This window comes from Schistocerca nitens, chromosome 9 (genome assembly GCF_023898315.1).
Source record: "Schistocerca nitens isolate TAMUIC-IGC-003100 chromosome 9, iqSchNite1.1, whole genome shotgun sequence".
Lineage (NCBI taxonomy): Eukaryota > Metazoa > Arthropoda > Insecta > Orthoptera > Acrididae > Schistocerca > Schistocerca nitens.
The window spans coordinates 280,299,229-280,312,566 of record NC_064622.1 but is presented as its reverse complement, the minus strand read 5'-3'; the positions used below and the strand labels follow the sequence as shown (position 1 = coordinate 280,312,566).

The 13,338-nt window shown below is 38.1% G+C and overlaps 1 protein-coding gene across 1 annotated transcript in view; it reads left to right on the top strand.

Annotated features, from left to right (window-relative positions):
* Positions 1 to 13,338, top strand: part of LOC126203195 (dynein axonemal intermediate chain 7-like) — a 764,826-nt gene that overhangs the window by 170,988 nt on the left and 580,500 nt on the right. The window contains exon 8 of the mRNA XM_049937439.1: positions 9,695 to 9,861. Coding sequence (XP_049793396.1) covers positions 9,695 to 9,861 — 167 coding nt within the window. The remainder of the gene's footprint in view (positions 1 to 9,694; positions 9,862 to 13,338) is intronic.

Genomic DNA, 13,338 nt, shown 5'->3' with positions numbered 1-13,338 from the left:
TATGTAATTGTAGCTGAACACACCTCCATATTGAATGAATGCACCATCACTGATGCTCAGATATATGTTATCTTGAAATCACTGGACCAGATAAGAATATTAGAACTACAAAATTCCTTATTTTCTATGACTTTCTGAGAGAATGTGGGAATGTCAAGCCACCCTTTTCAAGCAGTATGAATGTGTTTTAACTTGCACAGAGTTAGAGAGTGGTGCAGAGGAAAAACTATGTTCCACCTTGAATAGAGACTGCTGCAGGAATAGATCCAACAGCAGGCTCAGTGCATTGTAATCACTATACATACTCATTTTACATCACAGTGAGTGTTTACCAAAGCAGAAATGAGGCACAGAGTTAACAAACACATAAATGTTTCATGTAATGAAAACTAAAATATGGTAACATTTACAGTGATGGTGCACTGTTAATGATACTTATTGTTAAAAATTACATTTCCAAAAATAAACACAACACTGATCAATGACTACTACAATGATAATGCACACAGTATTGGTTGTTAGCTAATGTTGACAGCAACAGGATACAAAACAGTGTCAGTTCGAGGTCTTCCAATAGCTATCAATTCAGAATTATGGAGTCATAATGCCAAGATAAAGTGTACATGTGTTACTCAGCAGAGAAACCAGTCCATTACACTTAGGAGACCCACCTTTACTACTCAGAAAGGAGGTGATACTCTGCTGACTATCAGAGATTGTGTAGCAGATATGATGCATGGATTCCTCCTCCAATAAGAGTACCTCAACACTGTGTGATACTTCTAGCATATGACAGTCTGTATACAGTATTTTAATAGAGTGTATCACATTACAAGAGAGAGGGCACCCCATTACTTTTAGGAATGCACCCTTTATTTTAGATGGCAGTGCACATATGACAAATTTTTGTTCACCCCAAATTTTTGACACACTGTTGGCAAGAAACACTTAGGATTGTTCTTATAAGCTTTTCTATCCAAACAACTCTTCTATTTTGGATGTTTTATAATTAATTAAGATACTTTTAATGCTATTATTTTCTATGGCATTTTCCTTATTGTTCTTCCTGACTAATTTTTGTGCATGGACATACACAAACACATCATGATCACTAATGACTGTGTTATGGTTTCCTTTTCATGCAAGTAAGTACAGTCATTTAAATAGGTCATGTAGACAACTAGTATTTCTAGCAGTTGACAACAGTTGGCAATAGTCTGAACACTACTTCACCATTAAGGTTGTACCACCTAAATTTTCGCCAGCATTAGGATGTGCAGATGATTTGGAGGCTTGTATTACATTAAAACAGATTGCCATCTCTTGGTTTTCTTGAACATTACTTGTTCCATTAGGAACAAGAGTTAGACATGAATTAGACAAATTAAAAAATTCAGGGTGGCATATCAACAATATTATGAAAAAAATAGATTCTTGCTCATTGTAAAGATGATACAATGAGTTGTAGACAGAAACAAAATTAAAGAGACTGCTACACATTGAGCTTTCGGTCAAAGCCTCCTTCAGAAAGAAAAACACACACATTCACACAGGAAAGCACACCTCATGCACACATAACCACTATCTCTGGCTGCACCAGCCAAAAGTGCAACTGCGTCAAGTCTGCCAGAAGCAGCAATCTGAAGTGGGGCACGGAGATGGAGGGATAACAAGATGCAGGCGATGGGACATAAGTCAGAGCTGCCTGATGCAGTATGCAGGTAACAGTGGTGGCAGGACAAGGCTGCCATGCACAGTGTCGGTAGGCTACAGTTGGGAGGGGGTGGAGGTTAGTGGAAAAAGAGAGGAGCAGAGAAGGGGAAAAGACCAATGGGTGCATTGGCAGAAAGCAGCACACAATGAGGGTGGGTACACATGAATTTGGAGGAGATTATAGGAGAGAGTGTGTGGAAACTGTTGGGTGGAGGGTGTGAGGTTGGGATGATTTTGGGAGTGGAGAATATATTGTAAGGATAACACCCATCTATGCAGTTCAGGAAAGCTGATGGTGGAGGTGAGGACCCAGATGACCAAGGTCTTGAAGCAGGTATTGAAATCAAGCTGCATATTATCCCAAAGGATGGTTCACATTGCTCTTGGCCACAGTTTGGTGGTGATCATTAATCCTGGTAGTCATACCAATATAAATAGCTGTGCAGTGATTGGAGCAGAGCTGGTATATAACATGGCTGCTTTCACAGGTGACCTAGTCTCTAATGGGACAGGAGAAGCTTGTGGCAGAACTGGAACAGGAAGTGCTGGGTTGGTGAACTGAGTAGGTCTTGCATGTATCTCGGGTAGGATGTCCCACATTTTAGGGCACCATGATAGGTATTCAAAGCCCTGACAAAGGATGTGGTTCATTTGTTCCTGTATGGGATGATATTAAGTGACAAATGGTGTGCTCCCCTGTAGCTGGTTCTTGTAGGGTGGTGGGAGGATGTGTGGATATGCCATGAGAATTTTGTTTGCAGATGAAGTCTGTTGGTAATGCTGGATTGAGGAGGACCAGGTGATGTGATTGTGAGGGAAGGTGTTGAGTTTTAGGAGGAATGAGGATATGGTGTCTTGGCCCTGAGTCCAAATCCTGAAGATATCGTCAATTAATCTTAATCACACCAGGGGTATATGAATTTGTGACGCTAGGAAGGTCTCCTGTAGATGGTCCATAAATCAATTGGTGTTGGGGGAGGGGGGGGGGTGCCCATGGATGTGCTGCAAATTTGTTTGTAAACCTTCCTTTCAAAGTTTAAAGGAGAAGTGTTTGTGTGTTAGTATAAAGTTAGTAAGGTGTATGATGAATGCAGTAGTGGTTTTGGAGTCAGAAGAGTGTTGCAAGAGGTAGTGTTCATTAGCACCAAGACCATGCATGTGAGGGATGTCAGTGCGTAGGCAAGTGGTATCAACAGTGACTAGTAGGGATCCAGCAGGTAAATGGGTGGGGCTGGTGGAGAGTCGGTGAAGGAAGTGGTAAATGGTTGGTATCTTTGAAACAGGAGGCTGGATTTTGGGCAGTTGGTTGGAGGTGTTGGTGAATGAGGGCCAAAATTCTTTCAGTGAGAGTACAATGAGGTGTCCAGAATTGTTGAGTTTGTAGATTTTGGGGAGCATATAGAAGGTGTGTGTGTGAAGTGTCACAGGTGTGTGAAAGGAAATGTATTGAGGGGAGAAGTTGTGGGAAGGGCCTAAGGCTTTCAGCAGGGATTAGAGTTTATGTTGGACTTCTGGGGTGGGAACACTGGCAGAATTTATAGGTGGAACATTCAGACAATTGACAGAGGTCTGCAGCCACATAATCACTGTGATTCAAAATGATAGTAATAGAACCTTTATCTGCAGGTCAGGATCTGTTTTGAGACTATATATGGCTGTCCTTTCTCCTCCTGAAATGTTGGTAATCTTAAGAAGAGAAGGAAGGTGAGGCCTAGTTCGAGGTAAGGAATTCCCGGTAGGTGAGCAGAGGATGTTTACATGGGAGGTGAGGGACAGACATAATCACAGTTAGATGGTGGTATGAAGTTGGAGAGGTGGAGTTCAGTGTTGCAATTAGGTTGGCTGTGGTTTGAAGGACTGGTGCCAAACAAATGTTTCCGTTGTGGGGATTGTCAGAAGGATAGTAGGTCTCTGACAAGTCCAGCTTGGTTAAAATTGGGTGTAAGTCTGAAGGTGAGGCTTTTGGATATAATTGAAACTTCTTTGGGGCTGAGGATTTTGGTGAAACTCCAGGGCTCATACGACCATTGGGATACGGCATATAGACTACATTATTACTAGTGATGTGAATAAAAAATAGTTTTCTCCAATTATGTGGCAATTCTGTACCAATTATAAATCTCAGCCTCAGAATAAAGCATATCCTATACCAGGGGCTTGGAGAAACTGCTTTGTAAAGCAGTGAATATTGTTCTAAAGTAGACGTTAGCTGATGTTTACTTACAGTTCCCTATGCACGAAATTTCACAGGAGTTTGTAATAGCTAACACCTCTTTCCTTTTCAGCATAATTATTACTCACCATTTTGCTTAGATAGTGTCCTATTACATTTTGAAGTTTCTTAAAACAGTTAATTTTTTTTATTCAATCACTTACCATTATCTGGATTGCATAATTGTCACCTGGACATCCTGCCAAGAATTTTTATAAAATTTGTGTATACTGTTTATAATGTAGGTCTAGATTGTAGGTCGGTTGAGTGTAAATTCTTTTTACATTTGGTGGACTACTTGGTTGACATTTGGAGTTAAGATGGAATTTTACATATGTGGAGCATTGTTTGCAATTTTTTATGTTCACAGATCCAAATTTTACAGAAAGCGAAAAAAACATTTCACTTGCTAAACAAATGAAATACTTCAAATTTCTTGACAGCAGGACTTAGGTATTTAGACTGTGTTACAAAATTAGTCATTATTGAAATCATTTAGAAATGTGTGAAGGCACCATTTTAATTTTTAAGTTGCACCTAACACATTTTAAACCAATTCGCTGAACAAAATATGTTTTGATCCAATCACTGTTTCATATAATACAATTTCAAACATTCATTTCAATTTTTTGTTGATTTTATTGTTGACATAATCCATCACATAAGAAGATAAAGTTATTAACGTGTTGTTGACAGTAGATCAGTGTGTCACAGTCTTGTACATTGTCCTTCTTCCTTGTGCAAATAGTCACTGTCATCATCCTCATGAATCAGTCTGAGAGTTTCAGCTGATGGTGTGTCAATGATTAGTGCCAAAAAATAAAACTGCAAACTATCAGCCTCCATTGCTTTCAACAGGTAATCGACATCCAGTTTCTTAGCATCAGGTAACACTCTCTGTTTGTCATTTATGTGAGTTTCATGTACCTGGTCAACACATGTGCCTCACTTAAGTAGGGTCGCACATATTGCCCACCTTTCTTTATTTCTTTAATCCAATCCAATATCTTAAAATCCTTGGCAAGCACCTTGTAGTGACTCAAAGACTTTTTATTTTTTAAAAGCTTTTTGCTTTCAAATTGTTTACAAAACAACCTTACCCCCTTTAAAATACCCTCCATTACAATAATACATTTGTCCCACCAGTGCTCCCATTGTTCAAAACACTTTTTGTACTTCAGTGTTGTCAAAGCAGTGTCCTTTGATACCCCTTTTCATGCATGAACATAAGAAAAAGTCGTATGAAGCCAGATCAGGTGAGTAAATGTTTTTAGCCAAAAACTGTCTAACAGAGATGGCTGTGTGTGCAGGTGCATTGTCGTAGTGGAACAAATCTTCCATTAAAATTTGCAGAACTGAGCTCCAAGATAACCCACTAATCTTTCATAGTTGGTAGTTGGTCAGTTGTTTATTGACAGTCTGTGAGCTTCACAAGCTCTCGAATTTTTGTCAATTCGGGCAGTTGATGGACATCCAGAATGAGATTTGTCATCGGAGAGGGGGAGGGGAGAGGGGGGGGGGTGCTAAGCATATATTGTGGACAAATGCAAGCCCGTGAAAACATGTGTAATTAGGCACAAGATACTGATGCCTATAGGAAAATTAAAGAGATCTTTGGAGATAAGTGGAGCAACTGTAAGAATATCAAGAAATCAGATGGCAAACCAGTACTAAAAGGGAAAGCTGAATGCTGGAAAAAGTTTGTAGAGGAAAACATGAGGCAAATCTATGATTATTGTATTTATAGATTTATAAAAACTGCTAACAGTGTTGACTGGACTATACTCTTTGAAATTTTGAAGTTTGAAAGAATGAAATACAGGGCTCAAAAGGTTATTTACAATATATACTGGGTTCAGTTCTTTCAGACATATCTGAAGGGTCAGGCACCATTTTGGTCCTGCAGTCACTTAGAAACAATGAAAAGAGGAATTAAAGACATTAGCAGCCAGTGGGCACTGATTTATATCAATGGGACTAGTTGAAAATTTGTGCCAGACCTTGATTTGAACCTAGGTCTCCTGCTTACTAGGCAGATGGGCTGACAACTACACCATCTGGACACAGTGGTTACGCTAACATCAGGAACATGTTGAAAAGAACAGACACCACATAATAAGGCCTAATGGCCAATGATCCTTTCAGTTCATATGCACACCGTGGTCGAACTCTTATGGGTATCAACAAGATGCCACAAGTAATGAGACTAATGAAGAGTGATGCTACATCAGTAAAGTGTGGTATCAGTTGAGAATTTGGGTCAAACAAGAGGTGTGCTAGGGTAGTCTGTGTGTTTGTCATGACCACTGTGTCCAGATGGTATAGTGGTCAGTGCTACTGCCTAGCAACCAGGAGACCGGATTTGAATCCTAGTCTGGCACAAATTTTCAGCTTTCCCTATTGATGTAAACAAACGCCCACTGGCAGCTAATGTCTCCAATTCCTTTGTGTCTTGGTTATTTACAACTTGTACAGAAACCAGACTGCAATCATAAGAATTGAAGGACATGAAACGGAATGAGACAGGATTGCAGCCTATTCTGATGTTATTCAGTCTGTACAGTGAGAAAGTTGTGAATTAAACCAAGGAGAAATTTTGAAAGGGAATTAAAGTCCAAGGAGAAGAAATAAACACTTTGAGATTTTCCAGTAATATTCTAATTCTGTCAGAGTGCAAAGGACTTTCAAGATCACTTAAGTGGAATAGACAGTGTCTTGAACAGAGGATATAAAATTAACATCAAGAAAAGCAAAAAAAGGCTAATGGAATGTAAGTTAATTAAATCAGGTGATGCTGAAGGATTTAAATTAGGAAATTAGACACTAATAGTTGATCTGTTTTGCTATTTTGGCAGCAAAATAGATGGTGAACAAAGTAGGTAACATACTGAAGCTGGCAATAGCAACAAAAATATTTCTGAAAAAGAGGAATTTGTTATCATAAAGTACAAGTGTAAGTATTATGAAGTCTTTTCTGGGAATATTTGTCTGGAGTGCAACCTTGTATGGAACTGAAACATGGGCAGTAGGAACTTCTGACAAGAACAAGATAGAAGCCTGTGAAATGTGGTACTACACAATAATGCTGAAGATTAGGTTGTTATATTTGAATGACAAATGTGAAGGTACTGAACTGAATTGTATAAAAAGAAATTTGTGACATGGCTTGACTAAAAGAAGGAATTGGTTGATAGGAGACATCCTGATGCAGCAAGGAACCATCAGTTTTGCGATAAAAGGGGGTGTGTGCACTTGTGTGTGTGTGTGTGTTTGTGTGTGTGTGTGTGTGTGTGTGTGTGTGTGTGTGTGTGTGTGTGTGTGTGTGTTTGTGTTTGTGTGTGTGTGTGGGGGGGGGGGGGAGAGAGAGAGAGAGATGTTAGGGGCTGGGATATAGCTGTAGAGGGAGACCAAGGCTTGAATACAGTAAGCAAGTTCAAACAGATGTAGGTCATGGAAGTTATTCAGAGATGAAGAGTTTTGCACAGGATCGACTAACATGGAGAGGGGTGTCAAACTAGTCTTTGGACTGATAACCACTACAGCAACAATGTGCAGGTGTTATATAAGTAGCCCAGACTTAAATCATTTAGAGTGTTTCAGACTTTCCTTGAAATTGTAAATTCTTCTTTTTCTTCTTTCTTCTTTTTCTTCCTGAAACATTTCTGCCTATTCAGCTCATTACCATAGCTTCTTCAGTGGTAAACTGCTTTGCCAAATTCATTCAAAGGCCCATGCACATCATGCATCTTTAAGCCACCTTCAAAATTAAGATGTCCCATTTCATTTGTTCAAGGAAAGTGAGAAAGATTTAATCAGACTGAAGAACTTTCTAAACCAAAGTTCAGGCAACTAATGCCACATAATATCTCTTTGGCACAGTAAAGCAGATGACATAGAACAGTCACATTCTAATAAAAAACACCGTCAACTATACAAGGGTTTTCATTACTGATTGGGAAGGAGATTTTGGTAATTCTGTTTTCAGTAAATAAATTTGTTGTGCAGCCATTTGGTTCAAGATTACATCTTATAATGGACCATAAATAATTAAATACTCTACTTGGTCCATATTCCTGTTTGACCAAGAAAATGTTCAGTGGTTATGAAATTAGGACTCATGTCTCATTTCATGTAGATATGAAATTCTACACAAAATTATGCATTAGCTTGCCATCACAAAGACTATATATAGGTCCTGATGTATTCATTAGATTACGTGATCCAGCTTGTAAAGGGACACCCTCATCTAGCATTACTTTTCTTCAACAGAAGTTATTGACACCAAAAATACTTCCTACCTTTTAAACAGGTTAACATTATCTCAGCTGTTTACCTCAAAGAATTTCATGTGATTTTGTATACAATGTATTATATTTCAGGTTAAAATGTTTAAAAATAAATCACTTTATTTTCTTTGTTACAATTGATATGTACCATCTCTGTATGTGCCGTTAAAATTACTCTTCTTTTAGAAACATTTGAAATTACATAATATGTGGCACACACTAATTTCCTATTATTAATTGCACATTCAGACGCTACTTATTAAATTTATTTCAGGGTCCACTTATAAAATAATAATACAGATTAACAGAACATAATTTGTTAACACAATTTGTAAACTCTTTAGAAAATCGTTAGAAGTGCACAATGAAGTAGTTGTGGGTATGCCTCTGGTGTGATCAAATGGGTTTTTACGTTTGGCATTAACAATGTAATTTTTGATAATTAAGTGGAAATTCTAAAGACAGTGTGAGATAGAAAAATGTGAAAAAATAAAAATCACGATAAACACAGGCAATTCTTCAGTAGTCATTACGCCAATTGGAACCAGAAGAAGCAATAATATCAAAAATTTCAACCTCAAGAATCAGCCACCAGATGTGAAGAACTGGAGACAACTTTGAGAAAAGAAGACAAGTAAAAAAGATTATTGTAAATCTTACTCCTGTCAAAGCTTATTAAAAGAGTTTATTTTGAAGATTGAGAATTAACAGATAATGTGAGGGAGATTACAAGCTTCTATTAGACAGAAGACCACCATTCCATGGTGTGGCATGCTGTTCACATGGGATGTGAAACACTCCTAATAGTGAGAGTGACTTCTGTGCTAGCAGACATGTTTAGGTTTGTATCCTCTTGTGGTGGCTTCCCAGAGCTTGATTTTCAATCTCAAAGAGCTTGTTTTCTTCTTTGTTAAATTTTTTGGCTTTTTAGAAAGTTAGCATACATATATATCTTTTCATGTGCTGGAGAAAGAAAGATTTAAGCTGTATTAAAATATGTCTGAATAAGTTTGACAATTTGATGTTTCGGCTACACAGTTAGTAAATCTTGTTGCATGCTGTTGGATGACTGTTAGTATCCATCTCTGAAAATTGCCAGGTTATCTGAATTGCAAGATTCTACAGGAAGAGTAGCAGGGTTCATAGTAAACAATTTTTTTTCCTGGCCCAAAGGGAACTCTTATTCTCTGTTGTCCTGTTGGTGTTAAGAAAGTGGTAGAGTAACATCAGCTATTTAGTACAACTAAGAAAACAGTAGTGTTTCTTAAGTAGTAGAGTTTGTGTTAATTTACTATCTGAAATTCAGAACAAACAGTGTATAATAAGATAACAGTATTTAAACACTTATGCAATTTCTAGCAGATGCTTTACTCTGTTAAAATATGCTTTGATTTGTTCCACATCACATAAAATTCAGATCCATAGTGAATTTCCCATAACATTTGGAATGAGTGGCAAAGATATGTTCATCCTGTAATTGCAGGCCCATAAAGACATGCGAGATGAGTGAGCTCGGGTTGCTAGTGCAGTTGCCGGGGTCTTTGGCAGATGTGGACCTGGTGGTGCGGGGCTTGCATGTCAACTACGACCACTATTCTGACCTGAGTCCTTCCTGTGAGCTGAAGCAACAGTTCGATGTTAAGCCAAATGGTAAGGAAATTAAACTTAAGGCCTGGCACTACAACCTGCCTGGGTTGTTGGGCTGCAGCACCAGGAGAATGTAGTTTACCATGACAATGTAGCTGAGAAGTTTGTGAATTTACTGACTTGTCAGTTGGGCTTCTTGGAAATCTTCTTCTTCTTAATTTAAATTTTTAATTGCTACTAGGTGCTTGAGGTAATTGGAATAATTTTACACAATGCCACTGAAGTAGATTTCCATTTTATGCTGTTTTATTTTCACTGTCTATGTTGATGATAATCAACTTATATATAGTAAATTCACACCTGTAATGATACAGGTCAGGAAACTCAATAAAATTAGTCTAAATTACAGGGACAAGTGGTGTTAATGCATGATTCAAACTAAAAGTGTTCCAGTTAAAAATTTTTACTTAAATAACTTTCATTTACTGTTACTCAGCATGTTTTAGTGATTAATCATATAGATTTGAGTGCATTTACTTTTACTCATAACAAACTGAGAACTAGGGACTGTACTCTATAAATGATGGATGCTGACTGACTGTGCTTTTGTTCACAATGTTCATTTAAAGATGTGCATAATACTGTTTTTACAAAATTATGAACTATAGAATTATTACATATTCAGTAACAAAATAAAATACTGAAATAGTAATTAAAATATATACCTTAGAGAAATAAGTTATTTTGTTTAACAATAAGCCAAGTATTCTTCAAATGGCAAAAATGATAGGTTCTATTTTACATAACGAAATGTTGGGTCTGCAGTTTTGTCCCCAGAATGTAGCAAAGTCTTCCAAGAAATGTCTAAAAACTCTCTTCTAATTGAAATATTGCATAAAATAACATATAATTCCTGTAAAATTATACATTTCTGGAAACAGGAAAATTAGGACTACAGGACAATGATGCTGGATTTTTCAAAGGAATGCATTTTGCAATTCAAACATTCTGGAAACCAACAATTACTAATAAAGATAACTTTTTTAAATACACATTTTTTCAAAGGAATGATAAGGTGTTGTTTAGAAAGGAGAGAATAGGTCTTTCAAAAACAAGCAACTGTTATTAGGCTTACATTTTGAAATGCATGTGGTTTTAGTGGATTGTAAATTTTGAATGCTTCATCGAAAAAAATGTCTGCATGAACACTTTATGTTGTTAACATCAGTAGCCTATAAACTATACACCAAATAAGATTTTGAAAAATACAGCTTGTATAAGAATTTGGATATTTCACCTCTAAACATCAAACCTCAGCCCCTCACGACTTACATCTCAATCCATAGAACTTCTTACCCCACCTAAACCATAACCCCCCTACCTACCTTTTACCTTCTTCTCAAGATCCACAAACTCAATCATTCTGACCATCCTATAGTTGCTGGCTTCAAAGCACCCATCGAATGTATATCTGCCTTAGTTGATCAATACCAGCAACTAATAGTACTACATAAATGACATCTTTGCCATATGGACTCATGGTGAGGCTGACCTGTTAAAATTTCTGAAACCTCTAAGTACCTTCTCCCAATTAAATTTCACATGCTCCTATTCCAAATCCCATGCCACTTTTCTTGATGTTGATCTCATCCTCGCTGAAGGCCAGCTACACTTCTGTCGACATTAAGTCTACTAACAAACCACAGCACTTACATTTCGACAGTTGCCATCCTTTCCATGGCAAATGTCCCCTCCCATACTGCTTTAGCATTTGAGGCAAATGTATTTATTTGGATGCAGACTCTTTACAACAAGACACTGCCATTTTCACCTCAGTCTCACTGGACATTAGCCTAGTTCAAAAGCAAATTTCCCAGGCCATCACCTCCAATCCTGATATTGCTGATCCCTCCAAAAAACAACTTTGGAGCACACCACTTGTTACTCAGTATTATCCTGGTCTTGAATGTATTAATGAGCTACTTCCACAAGGCCATGAATTCCTAAAGTCACGCCCTGAAATGAGATCCTTTCTGTCTGAGTTTTTCCCCACCACAGCTAGAATTGCTTTTCGTCACCCTCCAAATTTCCACAATATCCTTGTTAGACCCCATGCTCCTTCTGCACCCATCTCCCTACCCTATGGCCTCTACACTTGTGACTGTCCCCACTTGAAGACTTGCCCTAAGCACCCTCCTATCACCACCTATACCAGCCCTGCAACTGAAAAAACATACACCATCAATGGAAGAGCCACCTGTGAAATGACATGTCATATACCAGCTGTTATGTAAACACTGTTCGACCTTTTACATTAGCATGACTAGTATCCTATTATCAGTTAGGATGAAAGGGCATAGGCAGAGGGCGTATATTGACAAGAGACAATATCCTGTTGCAAAGCATGCTCTACAACATCACAGTTGTGACCCCAGTGCCCGTTTCACCATACACGCCATATGGATTCTTCCCTCAGACACCTGTTGCTCAGAACTCAGCAGGTAGGAACTAGCGCTACAACATGTCCTTGTTTTGCACCACCCACCTGGCCTTAATATACTTTAATTCCTTCTGTCTCAGCATTTCTTCACAGTAAATACTCCTTTCTCCACTCATTTTCTTACCTGTCTATTTTTAACTACCTGTGCTATTCACTCTTATTATTTCATGCATGATGTTCTAGCAGTAATCTTGTCTTGCATATTACCCTGTCTTCCACCTTTAATCTCTCAGATTTTCAAAACTTGTCCAGCACAGTCCCCAATAATCAGCGTTCCTTCTCACCCCATCTGGTAAGTCTCCCCTCATCTGTGGTTCTGGGTAACTTTTCCAAACTGCTGCCATTTTCCTAAACCTCTCCAGTCCTTTTCCTTCACCCCTCTTCCTACCCCTTCAACTCTTCTGCTGGAAGAAGAAGCCACTGGCTCCAAAAGCTTGCATAAGTTAAACCTTTTTGTGCGTGTATGTTTTCTTGCCACCACTTGGTGAGTTGATGTTTTGTTATCTATCCATTTACATTATATTGTCAAAATTTGATTTATGGAACCTGGCAAGTGCAATTATGACTCACACTCTGAGGGTTCTGTACAAATTATGTATGCAGACAATAATAATAATTTAATGGTAAAGGTCAATGTACTGGATGCTACTTTGGAGAGTTGTGTATCCTTAATCTACCTCGATTATCCAGCTGGGATAAGGGCACCTATGGTTTAATGTGGAATTGAAACGATATGTTGTTTCTGATGGCTCCTTACATCATTGAGAGGTAGAGAAGGGTTAAAACAAAGGCTGAAAAATCCAACATGAGATTCCATCCCGTGATGTTTCAGTTTCCAGGCACGCACTTTACCAATAGATCACCAGAACTGACTTATATGTAGATAGTTCATCTACAGGTGTTGATGGATAACAAATCACAAACAAATATTTTTTTATGTGATATAATTACAAGTTAAGAATTGTTAGATTGGGGGGGGGGGGACATTCTGTTGACTAGTTCCAAAGACGTTTATTGTCCAACTGACCAGCTATGTTTCC